The sequence below is a fragment of the Babylonia areolata genome, chromosome 27, assembly GCF_041734735.1.
Source record: "Babylonia areolata isolate BAREFJ2019XMU chromosome 27, ASM4173473v1, whole genome shotgun sequence".
NCBI classification, from domain to species: Eukaryota; Metazoa; Mollusca; class Gastropoda; order Neogastropoda; family Buccinidae; genus Babylonia; species Babylonia areolata.
This window is the reverse complement of record NC_134902.1, coordinates 40,981,840-41,002,077: the sequence shown is the minus strand read 5'-3', so window position 1 is coordinate 41,002,077 and position 20,238 is coordinate 40,981,840. Positions and strand designations below refer to the sequence as shown.

At 43.8% G+C, this 20,238-nt stretch overlaps 1 protein-coding gene across 1 annotated transcript in view; it reads left to right on the top strand.

Annotated features, from left to right (window-relative positions):
- LOC143301165 (uncharacterized) overlaps nucleotides 1-20,238 on the top strand; it is a 192,097-nt gene that overhangs the window by 98,469 nt on the left and 73,390 nt on the right. The window contains exons 13-18 of the mRNA XM_076615254.1: nucleotides 4,845-5,066; nucleotides 5,966-6,151; nucleotides 8,871-9,040; nucleotides 13,545-13,733; nucleotides 15,019-15,202; nucleotides 16,124-16,279. Coding sequence (XP_076471369.1) covers nucleotides 4,845-5,066; nucleotides 5,966-6,151; nucleotides 8,871-9,040; nucleotides 13,545-13,733; nucleotides 15,019-15,202; nucleotides 16,124-16,279 — 1,107 coding nt within the window. The remainder of the gene's footprint in view (nucleotides 1-4,844; nucleotides 5,067-5,965; nucleotides 6,152-8,870; nucleotides 9,041-13,544; nucleotides 13,734-15,018; nucleotides 15,203-16,123; nucleotides 16,280-20,238) is intronic.

Here is a 20,238-nt window from a genome sequence, read left to right as displayed (position 1 = left end):
ATACGCCTTGTGCTCCATGTGTCCAGTGTTCTGTGTGTCTCCTGTGCTCCATGTGTCCAGTGTTATGTGTGTCTCTTGTGCTCCGTGTGTCCAGTGTTCTGTGTGTCTCCTGTGCTGTATGTGTCCAGTGTTCTGTGTGTCTCCTGTGCTCCATGTGTCCAGTGTTCTGTGTGTCTCCTGTGCTCCATGTGTCCAGTGTTCTGTGTGTCTCCTGTGCTCCATGTGTCCAGTGTTCTGTGTGTCTCCCGTGCTGTATGTGTCAGGTGCTCCATTCTAAGTGCTCTATGTACTGCACACCATTTGTCCTGTACATAGTCCCACAGCTTAGAAACAAAATGCATTGTCTGTGTTTTATATGTGTGGCCGTGTACCGAGTGGTTACTCAAGGGCACGGCACAAAAGACTTAACTAAATATCATTAATTGAAGGATAGACAAGATCCCACGCACAGGCCAGGAACATATAGAGGCCAGTCACAAATGGGTTTTTCTATTGTTTTATTTACAATAGTTATAAGAACATAAAAAGAGCAAACTAAGAAGAGAAGACTGAGAAGAACTAAAAGAAGAAGACAATGAGAAGAAGACAGTGCCTGGAATGACACAAACAAATGTCATAAGCACAACATGTCGACACAAGTGAATAGTAAAGCACATGTATACATATTACATGGAAAGACTATCACTCGGGTTTGGGATACGCAACAACATAATGCATATGTGTGAAGACCAAACGCTGACATCAAATGACATTTCTAATACATTTAAATAGCGCAGTTAAAGTGATTGAAGCGATGCTGACTTAGTGAAAGTACACTGACAGTATAGATTAGATAAAGCTTATACTGTGTCAAAGTGACTCAAATGAATCAGTTTATCATGTTGCACTATACTGGAGTAAGCTGTATAGGAGAGAGCATGACAACTAAATTACAATTAACAGACTGATACATATCAGGTGGTTTTAACCAATAACTGATATTAATCAAACACTATCTTGTAATCATAACACCAGAATATTGCGCACATCTTAGAGTTCTGAGAATCAGTGAAACACTGTAACCATCAGTGATAGCAAATGAGAAAGAACGCATCATATGCACCCACTAGAACATTCTCCAACAAACTATTTGTGTCCAGAGACGTCACTGACTGTGACGTTAAGAATCAAATGGAACACTGCTCCAAGCAGATGATGACATGGCAAGTATTTAGATCGATCATAGCCGAGTTGTGACTAACATGTCAAAGCAATAACTGAACAAAGAATTAACTGAACAAAGCAATAACTGAACATACTCATATGAACACAAGTACTGTGTCGAATAATACAATTTACAAATCAACACATTCTACACACTTGTACTTACAGCAATACGTAGCGAGGTGTCAGCCGTTGTGGGGGCACACATGACACAACACACTGCTCGACGCAGCAAGAGAGAGAGAGAGAGAGAGAGAGAGAGCAGGCTCTGGTCAGATGACTGACCAGGTATGAAATGACCATTCATCTGTCTATTGGAGTTTAACGACGCAGCAAGAGAGAGAGAGAGAGAGAGAGAGAGAGCAGGCTCTGGTCAGATGACTGACCAGGTATGAAATGACCACTCATCCCTCACTGTGCCAATTTATGCAAGTTTAGCGGACCGCAAAGGCCGTCACGTGTACTTGCAAGCAGATCGTCACAAATCACGGAGAATCCGATGACAATTGTGTTTGTTTAAAGGTGTTCAGTGACAGATTTCTATATGATTCCTGAACTGATTTACGTCGGATAAGTTGCAAAAGAAAGAGCTCAACACCTACTTTATAATGAGTATAAAATGAAGTGTTGGTTATTTAAGATGAATTTATAATCTTAATTTAAGTCACCTGAACAGGGTCAGTTTTAACGAGCTCGTCGCTGAAAATTACAAACTGCGTTAAATCAGTGTAACGTAGGCAAACATAAATGGAACAGAATTAAAGATGGAATTGCGACGATTCTGCCAGTATATAATACTTGTAGTTTACTGATCTGACAAAAGAGGTATTAATTAATTACAGTGGAACACAAACACAGATTCCAGCTCAGCCAATAGCGTACCGCGACGCGACACTGGTCGAGCCGTCAGCAGGTGGTTTGGCGAGGACTAAATGATGTAAGCGGAGTGACGTCACACATTCTGTGCGCGGGTTAGGAGGGAAAACTGTCGTCTGCTAATACAGCTTGTGTGTGAGACAAGCTAATACAGCTTGTGCGTGAGGCAAGTTTTGGAGCAAGCAGAGCGCTTGGTCACATATGTCCTGTGCTCAGTGTGTGCTGTGCTCTTGGAATCTTTTGCTCCATGTGTCTTGTACTCTGTGTTTTTGTGTTATATGTATGTCAAGTGCTTTGTGTGTTTTATTTGCTTTATATCCTGTACTCTATGTGTCATGTGCACAGCTTTATTGTGTGCTGTATGTATGTTGTGCTCTATACGTGTCATGTGTTTTTTGTGTGTCCTGTCCTCTACGTGCCAGTGGTTCCATGTGTCCTGTCCTCTACGTGCCAGTGGTTCCATGTGTCCTGTCCTCTACGTGCCAGTGGTTCCATGTGTCCTGTACTCTACGTGCCAGTGGTTCCATGTGTCCTGTCCTCTACGTGCCAATGGTTCCATGTGTCCTGTACTCTATATGTCTTGTGCTCCATGTGTCTTGTGATCGTATTGGTATATGCTGTATATCAGTAATTGTTGTGTGTTCTATACGTCTTGTCTTCTATATTTCCTGTGTTCATGTGCCTTTTGTTATGTGTTTACTGTGCTCTCGCTACGCCTGGAGCTCAGTGTGTCGTGTAATCTATCTGTGTCCTTTGCTCTACATGTCCTTTGCTCTGTGTATCGTGTGCTCTATGTCCTGAGTTATATATGCTCTGTGTGTCATGTGCTCTATGTCACATGTGCTCTATGTCCCGAGTTATATGTGTACTGTGCTCTGTGTGTCATGTGCTCTATGTCACATGTGCTCTATGTCATGAGTTATGTGTTCTGTGTGTCATGTGCTCTATGTCACATTTGCTCTATGTCCTGAGTTATATGTGTACTGTGCTCTGTGTGTCATGTGCTCTGTGTCACATTTGCTCTATGTCCTGAGTTATATGTGTACTGTGCTCTGTGTGTCATGTGCTCTATGTCAGATGTGCTATATGTCCTGAGTTATATGTGTACTGTGCTCTGTGTGTCCTTTGTTCTCTGTGTCATGTGCTCTATGTCCTGAGTTATATGTGTACTGTGCTCTGTGTGTCATGTGCTCTGTCACATGTGCTCTATGTCCTGAGTTATATGTGTACTGTGCTCTGTGTGTCATGTGCTCTGTCACATGTGCTTTATGTCCTGAGTTATATGTGTACTGTGCTCTGTGTGTCATGTGCTCTATGTCACATGTGCTATATGTCCTGAGTTATATGTGTACTGTGCTCTGTGTGTCATGTGCTCTATGTCACATGTGCTATATGTCCTGAGTTATATGTGTACTGTGCTCTGTGTGTCCTTTGTTCTCTGTGTCATGTGCTCTATGTCCTGAGTTATATGTGTACTGTGCTCTGTGTCACATGTGCTATATGTCCAGAGTTACATGTGTTCTGTGCTGTGTGTCCTGAGTTATATGTGTTCTGTGCTCTGTGTGTTCTGTGCTCCACGTCCTGAGTTATATATGTTCTATGCTCTGTGTGTCCTATGTTCTATGTGTCATGTGCTGTCTGTCCTGAGTTATACGTGTTCTATGCTCTGTGTGTTCTATGCTGTGTATGTTTGAGTTATACGTGTTCTATGCAATGTGTGCTCTATGCTATGTCCTGAATTATGTGTTCTGTGCTCTGTGTGTTCTGTGCTATATGTCCTGAATTATGTGTTCTGTGCTCTGTGTGTTCTGTGCTGTATGTCCTAAATTATGTGTTCTGTGCTCTGTGTGTTCTGTGCTGTATGTCCTAAATTATGTGTTCTGTGCTCTGTGTGTTCTGTGCTATATGTCCTGAATTATGTGTTCTGTGCTCTGTGTGTTCTGTGCTATATGTCCTGAATTATGTGTTCTGTGCTCTGTGTGTCATGTGCTATATGTCCTGAATTATGTGTTCTGTGCTCTGTGTGTTCTGTGCTGTGTGTCCTGAATTATGTGTTCTGTGCTCTGTGTGTTCTGTGCTGTGTGTCCTGAATTATGTGTTCTGTGCTCTGTGTGTTCTGTGCTGTATGTCCTAAATTATGTGTTCTGTGCTATATGTCCTAAATTATGTGTTCTGTGCTCTGTGTGTTCTGTGCTGTATGTCCTGAATTATGTGTTCTGTGCTTTGTGTGTTCTGGGCTGTGTGTCCTGAATTGTGTGTTCTGTGCTGTGTGTGTTCTGGGCTGTGTGTCCTGAATTGTGTGTTCTGTGCTGTGTGTGTTCTGTGCTATATGTCCTGAATTATGTGTTCTGTGCTCTGTGTGTTCTGTGCTATATGTCCTGAATTATGTGTTCTGTGCTTTGTGTGTTCTGGGCTGTGTGTCCTGAATTATGTGTTCTGTGCTCTGTGTGTTCTGGGCTGTGTGTCCTGAATTGTGTGTTCTGTGCTCTGTGTGTCATGAGCTGTATGTCCTGAATTATGTGTTCTGTGCTTTGTGTGTTCTGGGCTGTGTGTCCTGAATTATGTGTTCTGTGCTCTGTGTGTCCTGAGCTCTATGTCACATGTGCTTTATGTCCCGTACTCTGTGCTCCATGTTATCTGTGTTATGTGTTGTATGTGTCCCGTGTTCCATGTTTCATGTATTCTATGTCCCATGTGCTCTTTGCCATGTGCTCTGTGCCCTGTGTTCCGTGCTCAATGTGTCCTTTACTGTGTGTGCCCCACAGCTTTATCGTGCGGGGAACCTGACCTGGAGGATCCAGCACGTGCACACACCCTGATGGTTTACCAGTGTCCTGACGGCTACATGCACGGGGCACAGTGTGTGGTCAGCTGTACCCAGGGCTACCCTCTGCGTGGAAGCAGCACCATCACCTGTGAGCGGGACGATGCACTGTATCCACCTCAAATGTCCTGGGAATCCAGCGGCACTAGACCTGAGTGCATTGGTTTGTACTGTGTGTTTGCCTGTAGTCAGTCGCTTGGTTATCTTTTCCCTTCACACCCCCCTCATGTTATCTATAGCTGCCTTATCTGTTTTTTTCACCAGCATGTTCTTTCTGCAAAGCCTCTCTGTGCTGTTCTGGAGAAGCATGTGAGGACGCCGCTTTCTGACACAAAGATCATGTGATTGTTAACAAGCGCCAGCTGCCCACACTGTAGCGTCAGTTAAAAAAAAGCGATATACAAAATAGCAGAGGTTAACACAACCTTTGTGCATGTTCCTACTTTCCAAAATACAATGATTCTTAGAAAATCCATGCTCAATGATTCTTAGAAAATGCATGCTCAGCGCTCAGCATTGCACAGGCCCATGCTCAAAGATATGGACTCAGACCATTATTTTTGTGGCAAGCATTAGGAAGTTTATCATTTGATGTCAAAACATCACATTATCCCCGTGACCCATTAGATAATGAGTATAATAACTTTTAATGCCCCGGGAAAATCATGTGTACTTTGGTTTGTTGGTAGCCTAAGTTCTACCTGTTGAACTATTTTTGCGTTAGTAGAGGTTTCTGCCTTGGCTTGTGACGTAGGGTCGTTATGATGTGCTCTGAACAGTTGATTTTTCTCTGTTGTCAGTGCCTCTATTTCTTCATCATTCTCATCGAACCAGTCTTAGTTTCTTTGGGTTGCTAGTCACAATGCATAATAGACAGACAGACAGACAGGCAGACAGTGGCACAGGCTGTAGACAGTACAAAACACCCACACACAATGAAGTATGAACTGCAATTGAACATCTCATTTGATTATCCAGCCCTACAACTGCAGCAGGGTGACCGGTACCCTTCTGGACCACAAAGTGCTTGCAAGAAAATAATCATGTCTTTGCATGTTCCAGAAAACAAGTGCCCCAAACTGGGCAAACCTAAGAATGGCGCTTTGACCTGTCTGCTGGGCAACTATGGCTGGGACTGCATTATGTCCTGCAACGACAACTGGGACATACAAATTGCATTCGACGGACATTATCTCTGCACAAACTCCAAAGGCTATTGGGAACCCAGCACAGTTCGTGACTGTATAGGTCAGAAAGTTGTTTCATAAAAATGGTTCTATCTATACATCTGTCTATCTATCTATTTTTCTTTATATATATATATATGTGTGTGTGTGTGTGTGTGTGTGTGTGTGTGCGATGGAGAGATAGATAGAAAGATATAGCTATAGATATTTTGATACAATAAAGATAAGTATTGTGTTTGTGTCTGTGTCTCTGTGTGTTTGATCATGTGTGTGCTTGCGTGCGCGTAATTTTATGTGTGTGTGTATTTACATGATCGAAATTTTGATATGTTAGTATTCCCCAGAAATTGTACGTGCAGCATCACGTTATAGTGTGTTAGTATTCCCCAGAAATTGTACGTGCAGCATCACGTTATAGTGTGTTAGTATTCCCCAGAAATTGTACGTGCAGCATCACGTTTGAGTGTGCTAGCCTCCCCAGTATTTTGTATTCAGTGTCCTTCATTAACCCTTTCAATGCCAGTCAGTTTAGAGTGCAAATTCCCTTGTGCTATAAAGGCAGAAAAAATATGGTGTCTAAAAATAGCTGGGGACTCCCCTGGTGATGTGTGGAAAATATGGCCTGTCCTACCAGCCAACATAAAGAGCAGTAGGTTCATCGATAACATGCCCATGATCTGGTCATCCTTCAGTGAAACCGACCCACGATCTGGTCATCCTTCAGTGAAACCAACCCATGATCTGGTCATCCTTCAGTGAAACAGACCCATGATCTGGTCATCCTTCAGTGACATGGGTCCTGTGCGTAGCTGCTGCATGAATGCAAGTTTGGTAGTGAAAGGGTTAATGTGTTGGTCTCCCCAGTATGTTGTATGCAGTGCACAATGGTGGTGTGTTAGTCTGCCCAGTGAATTGTATGTGGTGCCCAGTGTTAGCGTGTTGGTCTCCCCACTGAACTGTATGTATTGTGTCCACTGTTCACTCCGGACGATAGAACGCTATAGCGTTCCTGAGGTAAGGCGCGGTTCTCGATGACGGAACACTGTAGCGGTTTCAACAATTAAAATTTTTTTCCACGTTTTCCTCATGGGGTAGCATCACAATCACAGCTACACCGGGCATTGCGGACGTGTCAAGGGTCGAATAGAAAGTTTCTTTCCGGCGAGCCATTGACCTCGGCACCCCACATGACAAGTTCATCTGTATACATACTGAAAACTGCGTCGTAGGCGATACAAGTGGAAACTTTTAGAGCAAACTGTATCATGACAGCAGCTTTTTACTGCTGTTGAAGTGATTGAAATGCTTCAGACTGAAGGTTTCGACATTGATGAGGATGATGAAGACATTGAATAAAGTATCTGCAGGGAAGAAAGCTACCAGCAAGAAGATACTGACAGTGACTCAGCTTCTGAGAACAGTGAAGAGGGAGGGGGGTGGGTGTACACACGATGTGAGGAGAGGGGTCAGTGGGTCAAGTACAGCTAGTTTCATTCAGTTGCTTTATCTGTTGCATTTTTTGTGATTTGGTTTCCCAACCCTAACAAATGGGTCATCTGTTGGGAAAAGCAAGGGAGAAAACTATTTGCCCCAAGTGAGTTAGTGTGTTTGTTTTCCAACTAAATTGTATGTGAAGTATCCAGTGTTAGTGTGCTGGTTTCCCCAGTACATTGTATGTAGTGCCCAGTGTTAGTGTGTTAGATTCTCTAGTAAATCGTATGTGTATGGTGTCCAGTGTTAGTACGTTAGGTACCCCAGTACTGTAATTTCGTTGCACAGGATGTCATGGTGAATTTGTTATTCAACGTTATATGTCCATTGTAGACAGAAGGTGTTGTCGATTAGCACCAAGATCAGGCTGTTCAACTCCAACGTCAAGTCAGTCCTTCTGTATGGAGCAGAGACGTAGAGGACAACAAAGACCACTATCAGGAAAGTGCAGACCTTCATCAACAGCTGCCTGAGAAGGATCCTCCAGATACGCTGGCCCCACACTATCAGCAATGCAGACCTGTGGCAGCGTACCAACCAGCTGCCAGCCGAAGACGAGATTCGGCGCAGAAGATGGAGATGGATCGGGCACACCCTGAGGAAGCCGGACAGTAAAATCACCAGGCAGGCACTGAAATGGAATCCCCAGGGCAAACGGAAGAGAGGAAGGCCAAGAAACACCTGGCGACGTGACCTGGAGGCAGACACCAAGAAGATGGGGCACACCTGGAGACAGTTAGAAAGGGCAGCCCAGGACAGAGGACTCTGGCGGACTGTTGTGAGCGGCCTATGCTAGGGGGGGGGGGGAGTGATGGACATAAGTGACTGAGACAGACTGATATTGGGGCAACGACAGGCGGTGACTGAATGGAAGATGCAATTGAACTTTTTTTGTTTGTTTTCTTGTTGTTGTTTGCAGCTGAACAGTTGACTATCAGTCATTTTGAAGTGGACAAGCTGAAAAAGAAAACATTATGTACAAAAACCAGCAACAGAACAACACATCACTGTTTATTCACCATTTTGTCTTGTATTCTCTCTCTTTCTCTCTCATTAAATCTTAATATTTGAAATTATTATTGTTGTGTTGTTATCGTTACTTTTGTTATTGTTGTCACAAGGACAGATTGGAAGACTAGTCAATGCTTAAAAACTTTATCCTTGAGTAATAGAGTTTTGGAATCTTGAATCTCTCTCTCTTTCTCTCAAATGGGAGAGGACATTGTAATTATGACCACGATCTGGCTCATAATTTCTGATATTTTCTATCTCTGATCATTTTTTTACAGTGGCCTACAGGCCAAATAGAGCCAAGTTGCCGTCGGAGTTCTACTATTTCACAGGAAGCTGCAGCATGTCCACACGAGAGATCAAAGACAACTTCATTGCAGCTCTCCAGAATTCCAAGTATCAAGATGCTTGCGTCAATGTGCCCACTTGCACCGTGGATAATATACAGGTAGGGTACTATATGTATTGTTAATGGATACCACAGATCTGTGTCTGGCACGTGTTGTGTGAGGTCAGTCATGGCTCCCCCTGTCCATTGTAAGGGATCAAGTAAGGCAGCACTTGTAAGTTGAATGGTAAATGGAAGCAAGGTAAGTTGCCATATATATCTTCATATGATAAAATATATGCACTCGAACTCCAATGTTTGGAGTGCGGAAAGATAGAACACGTATACCGTGTGAGAAAAGGTAAGGATATTATTTTTCAATCATTTATCTAAGATATAATGTAAGGTATCACGTATAATTTGCATGGAATATGAGGGTATGTTATTTATGTGCGTTGGGCTATGAGGTGAAATATACTAAAATGTGAAATGAGTTACCATGTGGTTGTTACATGGGATAAGGTAAGGTGCCGTTTGCTTACTGTAAACGTGGTCTGTTGTATGAATTGTTATCATGATCACCTTTATGTTGTATAAAGTCGAGAAGATTTCCGAGTTTAAATTGTTAAAATTGAATCTCGTATTCAGCGCACAAATTAAAACAAGTTCATATGCGTTAATTCATGCGGCCATTTTATTTTGTGAAGGTATTCGTAGTATATATGAAAAGACTATCTCCAATATTCGTAGTATATATGAAAAGACTATCTCCACACAGTGTGTACACAGTATCAAAATGTAATATTGATTGAACTCACTTTCTTCTTCTTCTCTCTCTCTGTGTTGATATGTGTGTTTTCAGAGGGGGTGGGGGGAACAATGGGGGTAATACTTTGTCAAAAATTCAACTGTAATGTCTGTCTGTTAGGTTTTGGAATGCTAATCCATATAAAAAATTAGTCAGGTCTTTGAAAAATATATCGAAAATCAAACGCTGGAAACGCTTCAGTTAGAAGACGCCTCAGCCAATACATGAATAGGCCATCTCTCTCTCTCTTGATGTTAATGTGTTCTGAAGAATGTTTGATACCCAAACTGAATCAGTACTTACTCATGCCGCTGAAATTTGAACATATACAAAAATGAGCAGGTGGAAAGAGTATATAGTTTTGCAGTTAAATGTTGGCTGGGTCTTCCAACACAAGCTTTAAACAATTTTTCATTCTGGTGAAACCGGAAAATGTCCTTTGTATGTGAAAACCAATGTAAAGTGTACCAATTTCTGGTTTAATGAGTTGAAACTGCCTCAAACTAAACTTTGTTAACAGGTATACAATATATATTATTCCGAATGGATAAAGAGAAAGAAAATTGGGCTTCTTGCGCAAGAAGTGCTTTGTCAGAAAATGGATTTGCGATTGAATGGATGTATCAAGGGGTAGGTTATGAACAAACTGAAATTGAAATAATAGAAATCCAGACTGCTTGAAATGTTTAAACAAAATTGATATTCACATGGAAAGTAAAATAATGCTGGTTTCATTCGTCCAAAAGCTTATTCCAGGCTGAAAAAGTCTTACAGATAAAACGAACAAAATTTTAATGGCATCGAACAATCTTTGCATAATTTAGATACAGAATTCTTTGCTTTATTGCCAACATAAACTGGTTGATGCACTGTACGTCCACAAATTCTACATAACCTTTATATGATCCCACAGTTGATGATGAACTTCATTTCATCTTTGATTGTAAATCTTACGGTGATTTGGTAGATAGGTGTGTTTTTTATCTATTACAAAAAGGAAACATGTATTTAGTTGTTTTTTTTTAATAATCAGATAATTATGACTTGATAAACTTTATTGCAAAATTTTGTTCAGAAGCTTTGAAAATAAGTACTGAAACACTTCTGACAGAACTTGACAATGTGCATGGTTATATAGATTCCCCTCTGCCTTGCTCAGAAGCTTTGAAAATAAGTACTGAAACACTTCTGACAGAACTTGACAATGTGCATGTAATGAAACACTTCTGACATAACTTGACAATGTGCATGGTTATATAGATTCCCCTCTGCCTTGTTCAGAAGCTTTGAAAATAAGTACTGAAACACTTCTGACAGAACTTGACAATGTGCATGTACTGAAACACTTCTGACAGAACTTGACAATGTGCATGTACTGAAACACTTCTGACAGAACTTGACAATGTGCATGTACTGAAACACTTCTGACAGAACTTGACAATGTGCATGGTTATATAGATTCCCCTCTGCCTTGTTCAGAAGCTTTGAAAATAAGTACTGAAACACTTCTGACAGAACTTGACAATGTGCATGGTTATATAGATTCCCCTCTGCCTTGTTCAGAAGCTTTGAAAATAAGTACTGAAACACTTCTGACAGAACTTGACAATGTGCATGGTTATATAGATTCCCCTCTGCCTTGTTCAGAAGCTTTGAAAATAAGTACTGAAACACTTCTGACAGAACTTGACAATGTGCATGGTTATATAGATTCCCCTCTGCCTTGCTCAGAAGCTTTGAAAATAAGTACTGTTAGAACTTGACAATGTGCATGTACTGAAACACTTCTGACAGAACTTGACAATGTGCATGGTTATATAGATTCCCCTCTGCCTTGTTCAGAAGCTTTGAAAATAAGTACTGAAACACTTCTGACAGAACTTGACAATGTGCATGTAATGAAACACTTCTGACATAACTTGACAATGTGCATGGTTATATAGATTCCCCTCTGCCTTGTTCAGAAGCTTTGAAAATAAGTAATGAAACACTTCTGACAGAACTTGACAATGTGCATGGTTATATAGATTCCCCTTCCTGCCTTGTTGAGAAGCTTTGAAAATAAGTACTGAAACACTTCTGACAGAACTTGACAATGTGCATGGTTATATAGATTCCCCTTCCTGCCTTGCTCAGAAGCTTTGAAAATAAGTACTGAAACACTTCTGACAGAACTTGACAATGTGCATGGTTATATTGAGTTCCCTCCCTGCCTCCCCACTGCACCACCCGCTTCCCACTTAACATTTGATGAGATTTGTATCATTGTTGGATATATTAACATTGTCATAATATTTTGGATGGCTGTCAGTTCATACAATTTTTCCTTCAAGGAAAGAAAAATATTTTGTTTCAGTGGTTATTCCCATTGTATTAATTTCCTAATTATCATATTTCACAAAGAAATTCTTGAGGCATTCTCCAGTGTCCAGGGAACCCATGGCCAGTGACTTCAAGTCTCAAACGTCCCTCTTTCTGTCTGTCTCTCTGTCCCCTCTCTCTCTCTGTCTTTCTTTCTCTCTGTCCCCTCTCTCTCTCTCTGTCTTTCTTTCTCTCTGTCCCCTCTCTCTCTCTGTCTTTCTTTCTCTCTGTCCCCTCTCTCTCTCTCTGTCTTTCTTTCTCTCTGTCCCCTCTCTCTCTCTGTCTTTCTTTCTCTCTGTCCCCTCTCTCTGTCTTTCTTTCTCTCTGTCCCCCCTCTCTCTCTCTGTCTTTCTTTCTCTCTGTCCCCTCTCTCTCTCTGTCTTTCTTTCTCTCTGTCCCCTCTCTCTCTCTCTGTCTTTCTTTCTCTCTGTCCCCTCTCTCTCTCTGTCTTTCTTTCTCTCTGTCCCCTCTCTCTCTCTCTCTGTCTTTCTTTCTCTCTGTCCCCTCTCTCTGTCTTTCTTTCTCTCTGTCCCCTCTCTCTCTCTGTCTTTCTTTCTCTCTGTCCCCTCTCTCTCTCTATCTTTCTGTCTCTCTGTCCCCTCTCTCTCTCTCTGTCTTTCTTTCTCTCTGTCCCCTCTCTCTCTCTCTCTGTGTCTTTCTTTCTCTCTGTCCCCTCTCTCTCTCTGTCTTTCTTTCTCTCTGTCCCCTCTCTCTCTCTCTCTGTCTTTCTTTCTCTCTGTCCCCTCTCTCTGTCTTTCTTTCTCTCTGTCCCCTCTCTCTCTCTGTCTTTCTTTCTCTCTGTCCCCTCTCTCTCTCTGTCTGTCTTTCTTTCTCTCTGTCCCCTCTCTCTCTTTCTCTGTCTTTCTTTCTCTCTGTCCCCTCTCTCTCTCTGTCTTTCTTTCTCTCTGTCCCCTCTCTCTCTCTCTGTCTTTCTTTCTCTCTGTCCCCTCTCTCTCTCTCTGTCTTTCTTTCTCTCTGTCCCCTCTCTCTCTGTGTCTTTCTTTCTCTCTGTCCCCTCTCTCTCTCTCTCTGTCTTTCTTTCTCTCTGTCCCCTCTCTCTCTCTGTCTTTCTTTCTCTCTGTCCCCTCTCTCTCTGTCTTTCTTTCTCTCTGTCCCCTCTCTCTCTCTGTCTTTCTTTCTCTCTGTCCCCTCTCTCTCTCTGTCTTTCTTTCTCTCTGTCCCCTCTCTCTCTCTCTGTCTTTCTTTCTCTCTGTCCCCTCTCTCTCTCTGTCTTTCTTTCTCTCTGTCCCCTCTCTCTCTCTGTCTTTCTGTCTCTCTGTCCCCTCTCTCTCTCTCTGTCTTTCTTTCTCTCTGTCCCCTCTCTCTCTCTCTGTCTTTCTGTCTCTCTGTCCCCTCTCTCTCTCTCTGTCTTTCTTTCTCTCTGTCCCCTCTCTCTCTCTCTGTCTTTCTTTCTCTTGCTCCCCCCTCCCCCTCACTGGCCTGACTGTGATGCAGGTGACCTGTGGCCCCACCGCCAGACGCCGACGCTCAGCAGAGGATGGAGGGGACGAGGGGGTGCTGGAAGGGTCAGAGAGAGGTCAGCACAGACAGCGACGTGCGACCTCTGGCAGTCATGAACTGATTGTCACCTTTGACATCGTTCTCGATTACGTGCAGAATGGCACAGCTGAGGAGACTCTCACTGTGAGTGAGTGAGTGAGTGAGCGTGTGTGTGTGTGTGTGTGCGTGCGTGTGTGTGTGTGTGTGTGTGTGTGTGTGTGTGTGTTGTGTGTGTGTGTGTTTGTTTCTTACACTGCAGGAGGCTGGAACATTACTTCTGATTTTTGCAGGACGATGGTAAGTCCAAAGGCCTTTGCTGCTGTTGGGAGGCAGCTAACCAATTCTTGCAGGTTTGGTTCATTGGGGGCAGTAAGAACACAGTCATCTGCAAATAGAAGGTCCCTTACTACGGCCTCCAGGACTTCAGCTTTTAGCCTGTAGAAGTCTCAGGTTGGAGATACAGCCATCACATCTGTAGCAGACAGTGACCCCGGCATAAGTCTGAGAGAAGGAAACCATTTCTGCTTCACCTGGAGTCGGCTAATGATTTCATTGTTGCTGTCAAACCATTCCTGATACCTTCTTTCTGGGCAGCCACAGATAAGGCTGCATTCTGGAAACTGGCTCAGACTTTCTCTGGGTTATCCTCTGCTCGTAGATTTGCAAGTTGATTTGTATATTTGGTAAAAAGGTTTCTGTGGTCTCTGCCTCAGGGTTGGCAAATCTCTGAACACCTAGCTTCTTCATGATATCAGATTTCTGGCATCTGTGTCTGCTGGCAATAGAAAATGATGTCACTCCTCAGCAGCATGTGGTCTGCCCAGCAGTCAGCTCCCCTCATGGCCCTCGTGATGTGATGTGGATGTCTCCCCCTGGTGATCACCTCGTCAATCAGGTGTCAGTGTTTTGAACAGGGATACATCCAGCTGGCCTTGTGAGTATCAGACAAGTGGTGCAGAGTATCGGTGATGGTCACACTATCTTTGGTGCAGAGTGTAAGAAGCAGCTGACTGTTTGAATGAGGCTGAAGGCCCACACAGACATTGTAGTCCCAAAGCAGCTGCAGTAAGTCATCTGGACTGAACGTAGCAAGCTGCTGAAGCTTTGGTAGAGAAGAAGAAGTTTCAGTTTTCATTTTCTTAAGGGGATGTCAGTGCGTTCGGACAAATCCAGATACGCAACACCACATTTGCTCAGCAGATATCAGACTGGCAGTATAACCCAACGCACTTAGTCAGGCCTTGAGTGCATGCATATATTTGTGTACCTATTTACAGAGGATTTCTTTTATATAATGTTACCGGATGATAACCCTTTTGTTGCGTGGGTTCTTTTTCAGTGCGCCAAGTGCATGCTTCACAACGATGCCATGAGGCACTCTACCTGTCCTCCTTGTTAATGGTGTTGCATGAACAAAATGTGCCAACAGCTGTACAAGACCTTAGAGAACGCGACGTGGACATTCCTGAAAAAGGATGCAGAGGCCGGGGTGTTTGACATGGGCTCACTGACCCCAGATATCCGCTACATCCTGTACCCCACCCTCACCTTTGATGGCTGTCCCAATGGCACCAAGTTCCATCAGCGAGTCACCAACACCAAAGCATCTTGTGGTAATGGCTACTCGTGTGTGTGTGTGTGTGTGTGTGTGTGTGTGTGTGTGTGTGTGTGTGTGTGTGTATGAGTGTTTGTTTGTGTTTGTGTGAGCACGTGTGTGTGTGTCAGTGTGTATGCATGTGTGGGTCTGTGTGTGTGTGTGTGTGTGTGTGTGTGTGTGTGTGTGTGTGTGTGAATGCCTATGAGATCAGAACCTGTTGGTCAGTGACTTCACCAAGGCCCTTGACACTAGCAGTGAACCTAGCCTTTGGTCCATCTTCAGAAAACGTGTCTGCTCTCCAGTTCAACAGCCAAAGTCCGCGGAACGGGACCCTCGCCCCATTGTTACCAATGGATTAAAACAGGGCTGTGTCCAGGCACCTGCCGTTTTCAGCCGTCTGGTTACTGAAATGCTTTCAGACAGAGACAGGCAGGCAGACAAGCAGATAGATTGATCGAACTTACCCATGTCCACAGTAAGCTGTTCCCATGACGACTGTTCATAATAAGTCATGTCCGCAGTAAGCTGTTCCCATGACGACTGTTCATGATAAATCATGTCCACAGTAAGCTGTTCCCATGACGACTGTTCATGATAAATCATGTCCACAGTAAGCTGTTCCCATGACGACTGTTCATAATAAATCATGTCCGCAGTAAGCTGTTCCCATGACGACTGTTCATGATAAACCATGTCCACAGTAAGCTGTTCCCATGACGACTGTTCATAATAAATCATGTCCTCAGTAAGCTGTTCCCATGACGACTGTTCATAATAAATCATGTCCTCAGTAAGCTGCTCCCATGACGACTGTTCATGATAAACCATGTCCACGGTAAGCTGTTCCCATGACGACTGTTCATGATAAACCATGTCCACGGTAAGCTGTTCCCATGACGACTGTTCATGATAAACCATGTCCAACCCATGTCCATAGTGGGCTGTTCCCGGGGTCACTACCTGGCCGATGAAGAGTGTGAGGAGTGCCCTTTGGGTCACTTCACAGAACTGGACAATGCTACATCCTGCACTGCCTGCCCCCCTGGCTTCTCCACTCTGGCCACAGCTTCTGGCAGCAGTGACGACTGCCAGGGTAAGGAGGGGACGAGGGCGAGAGAGAGAAGGGGGTGGAGGGGGGGAGACACTGACATTGACACTGGATGATTTGAATGACTAAGGCTGATGTAACTATGATGTATGTACGGGCGATGTAAGGAATGGTATTGTCGGTGCAGCAGTCTCTGAAAGGCAGCACACAGGCAAGTGAGAGGTTCAGTGCGTTTGTTTTCATCAAACTCTGTGAGGACTCCATGGGGCGTCACGCAGAACTGTTCACCAGATTCCTCCAGGTCTGTTAATTGTCTGTCAAAGCATGGGTCTCGGCAAATGATTTCCTGTCCAAAATGATGTCAGTGCATCCTTTTTTCTGTATTGCCTTCTCACCCCGTCTTCTTCCCTGAATAATTTCTTGGAGGATTGTTTTAGTCAGGCTAAGGGATCTTTTTACGTGACCATACCAACATAGTTTGTTTTGTTTTTTGTTTCTGTTTTTTTCTTAGCTGATTTCAGCAGATGTTGGTATGGTTGAGTGATCTGCTTGCTGCTTTGGTGCACTTGCTCTTTGGTGATATGATCAGTGTATCTGATGTTTACTACCTTTCCACAACACCTCATTTACAAGGCTTGATTCTTTCCTAATCGGAGTGTCCAAGTCTGGCATACATACAGGAAGATGGAACATTCTATCAGTTTAAATACTATTAAACACTGGAGCCTGACCTTGCATTCAATGGAGATATTGTTGTCCTTCAATACACATTTCAGTCTGGGTAGTATTGATCTTATCTTTGCTTTCCTTGAGAGAATGTCTTTTAGGACCCTTCATTATTGGTGATAGATCTCAGGTGATAGAACTGTTGAACAGTACCTAGCTTCAGTCCCTGGACAGTTAGCAGGAGTGATGATGGTGTTGTGGCTGACCATCAGTTTGGTCTTTTCTGCGCTGATCTTTTCTGTTTCATATCTTGTTGATATTTCATCCAGTCTTTTAAAACGAGCTTAGTGAGTACTTACTCACTGTGTGTCTGGCAATGGATGTCATCTGTGAAGTGAATGTTTAATAATACATAATAATGTACATTTATACAGCGCCCTTTCTCACCAAGAGCTCAAGGCGCTTTACATGAAAGAAAACTATTACAAGTAATATTAAACATTCATGACCACTCTTTCTCAAAAACCCCTCCCCCCACTCACACTCTCCCTTTCCTACTCTACATTCATCTAAAGTGAGCTGACATGGGTGGTGTTGGAGAAAAGGAAGCTGAGATATAGATAGGTTTTAAAAAGATGAGTTTTAGTGATGAGCGAAAAGCAGAAATAGAATCAGATGCATGGATATGATAAGGAAGGTTGTTCCAGATGTGAGGAGCAGCAAAGAAGAAAGAACGTTCACCATAGGTTCTTGTATTGACACGAGGAAGTTTGTGTTTGTGATCATTCTTACTCCGGTGCTCACAACGCTGACATGATCTTCAAGTGAGTCAGTCATGATGCGTTCCACAAACATGTTGAGCAGTGTGGGAGAGAGAAGGCAGACGTGGCGAATTCCAGTCGAATTGAAGTATGGAACCACTCTCCAGTGGCACCTTTTGTGAGCATCGCAGTGGCAGCGTTTGAGTACAGCTACTTGATGGTGATCTTAAGCTTTTGTGAGCATCGCAGTGGCAGCATTTGAGTACAGCTACTTGATGGTGATCTTAAGCTTTTGTGAGCATCGCAGTGGCAGCATTTGAGTACAGCTACTTGATGGTGATCTTAAGCTTTTGTGAGCATCGTAATGGCAGCATTTGAGTACAGCTACTTGTTGGTGATCTTAAGCTTTTGTGAGCATCGTAATGGCAGCATTTGAGTACAGCTACTTGTTGGTGATCTTAAGCTTTTGTGAGCATCGCAGTGGCAGCATTTGAGTACAGCTACTTGATGGTGATCTTAAGCTTTTGCCCAGCATGATTTTTTTTCAATGAGGCACGCAGTGCCTCCTGCCAGACTCTGCTGGAAAACATCTTGGTACTCACTCTGCTATTGGAGGTGGCTTTCGCAAAGGATATTCAGGCGAAAAATGTTTGATGGAACTTCTGCTTTTGCAGAATCCAGCCTGTTCTTTAGCAGTAATGGTATCTGTTTGTGGCTGTAATCTTTTCAGAATGATTCTCGGCATTACTTCGCTAGCATGGTTGACCAAACTGATGGTGTTATTGTTCTGGCAGTGTTCGAGATGTCCTTTCTCGGGGAGTATGATGGAAAGTGATCGGGTCTATGGACTGGAGCATTCACCTGTGTGTCAGATTTGTTGCAGATTACTGTCATGTTATCAGTTACTGCCTCTACACCCTGTTCTAAGAATTCCGAAGTCTTGCCACATTCATTGACTTCACTGCTTCTACAATTTCCTCACAGAGTGATGTTGGTCCTTCGAATTCGAAGATGACCATGACTTCAAGAGTCGGATGGAAGATCGGTGGCTGTGGGTCTGGAGGTGACTGATGAGGCCAATCCGGGCCCTGAAGGCTCGCCCACATGTGGGACACAAGTGAGTGGGTGTTGCTGTGGCAGTGGATGCTGCTCGGGCCTTGCACACAGCACGCTTTCGTTGTGTCTTGGTGATACGCCTGGCTTCAGCTGCATGGGCTCCTGTGGTGATCTTTCTTCAACAAGCTGGACGGTCCATAGCAAGTGTCTTTCATGTGTTGATGTCGACGCCCAGGTCTTTGAGGGACGTTTGAGGCAGTCTTTGTAACTTTTCTACTGCCCTCCAACTGAGTGCTTACCCTGACACAGTTCTCCGCACAGCAGCTGCTTAGGCAGTCGACTGTCTGGCATTCTGACCACATGTCCAGTCCACCTGGCGTGGGCTTTCTGCAGGAGGGTGTAGACGCTGCAGAGTCCAGGAATTCCGTGTCGGGGACTGATGTGGAGGAGTCTGTGGAGACAGCTCAGGTGGAAGCAGTTGATCTATTTGGGGTGTCTGCTGTAGACAGTCCAGGTCTCGCTGGCAAAAAGCAGGCATGAGATTTTTCCGACTATAGACGGATTTCCGACCGAAAATTGGCTCCAGAGGCCATTTTTGAGATTCGCGTAAATCCGTTGAGAAAATCTGAGGGGTGGTGGGGGGGGGGTCTGACCCACGAGGGTTGCACGACGGTTGTCCAACCGATCTACAAGACAGACTCACAGCGTTTGCTAAAATACCCCATGTTTGGATAAGCGAACCAACTGAGAATAAGTGTTCCGTTGCTCCTCTGTCATCATTCAGCTTATCCGTATTCAGTCAGGATTACAAAACTCACTCGCGGGCTTCACGACTTGCAAAGATACCTATTTCGTTGACCGTCTTCAGTCATTGACAACATGAGAAAACTCACAAAGGATTAGAGGATTTTTGCAGCAGAGATCGATAAAGGAGTGAATAATAAGTGGAACTGGGTCTGGCAAGATGAGATCGTGAAAACAGAAGAATAAAAAAATAACTTTACGGGTAGGCGACGTCATTCACAAAATGGACACCGCGAGCAAGGCCAAGTGCGATTGGTGTCAGATTGTATGGGTGCTACTCTTCAGTCTAGGCATGGAAATCTGTTTTCACATTTGCATTAAAAATGGAGTGTCCGTTTTCTAGAAGAAAAAAGAAAGAAAGAAAAAGCCGATGGGTCGTTCTATATCATTTACCGATGATCTGTCAAAAATGAAAACGGAATGCTCTTTCGAAAGCGTCGTTTGTTGACCCCTCGAGAGGTGATCCAGTGACTTGTCAGAGCACCAAATCGAAGTCCGAAAGTTTCCTAACGCACTGTGAAAAGCATGCATGCGCGCACATGCACACACATGCCCTCAATCACACACGCACACACACACACGCACAGACGTGTATGAAACCACTGTCAATAACTGTGGCAATTTTGGCATTGAGCCAAGACACTGACCACTAGCTCCAGCTGAGAATCCTTGACTGCTTGAAAGTGATATAACCAGTCACAGACCCACCCCCTCCCC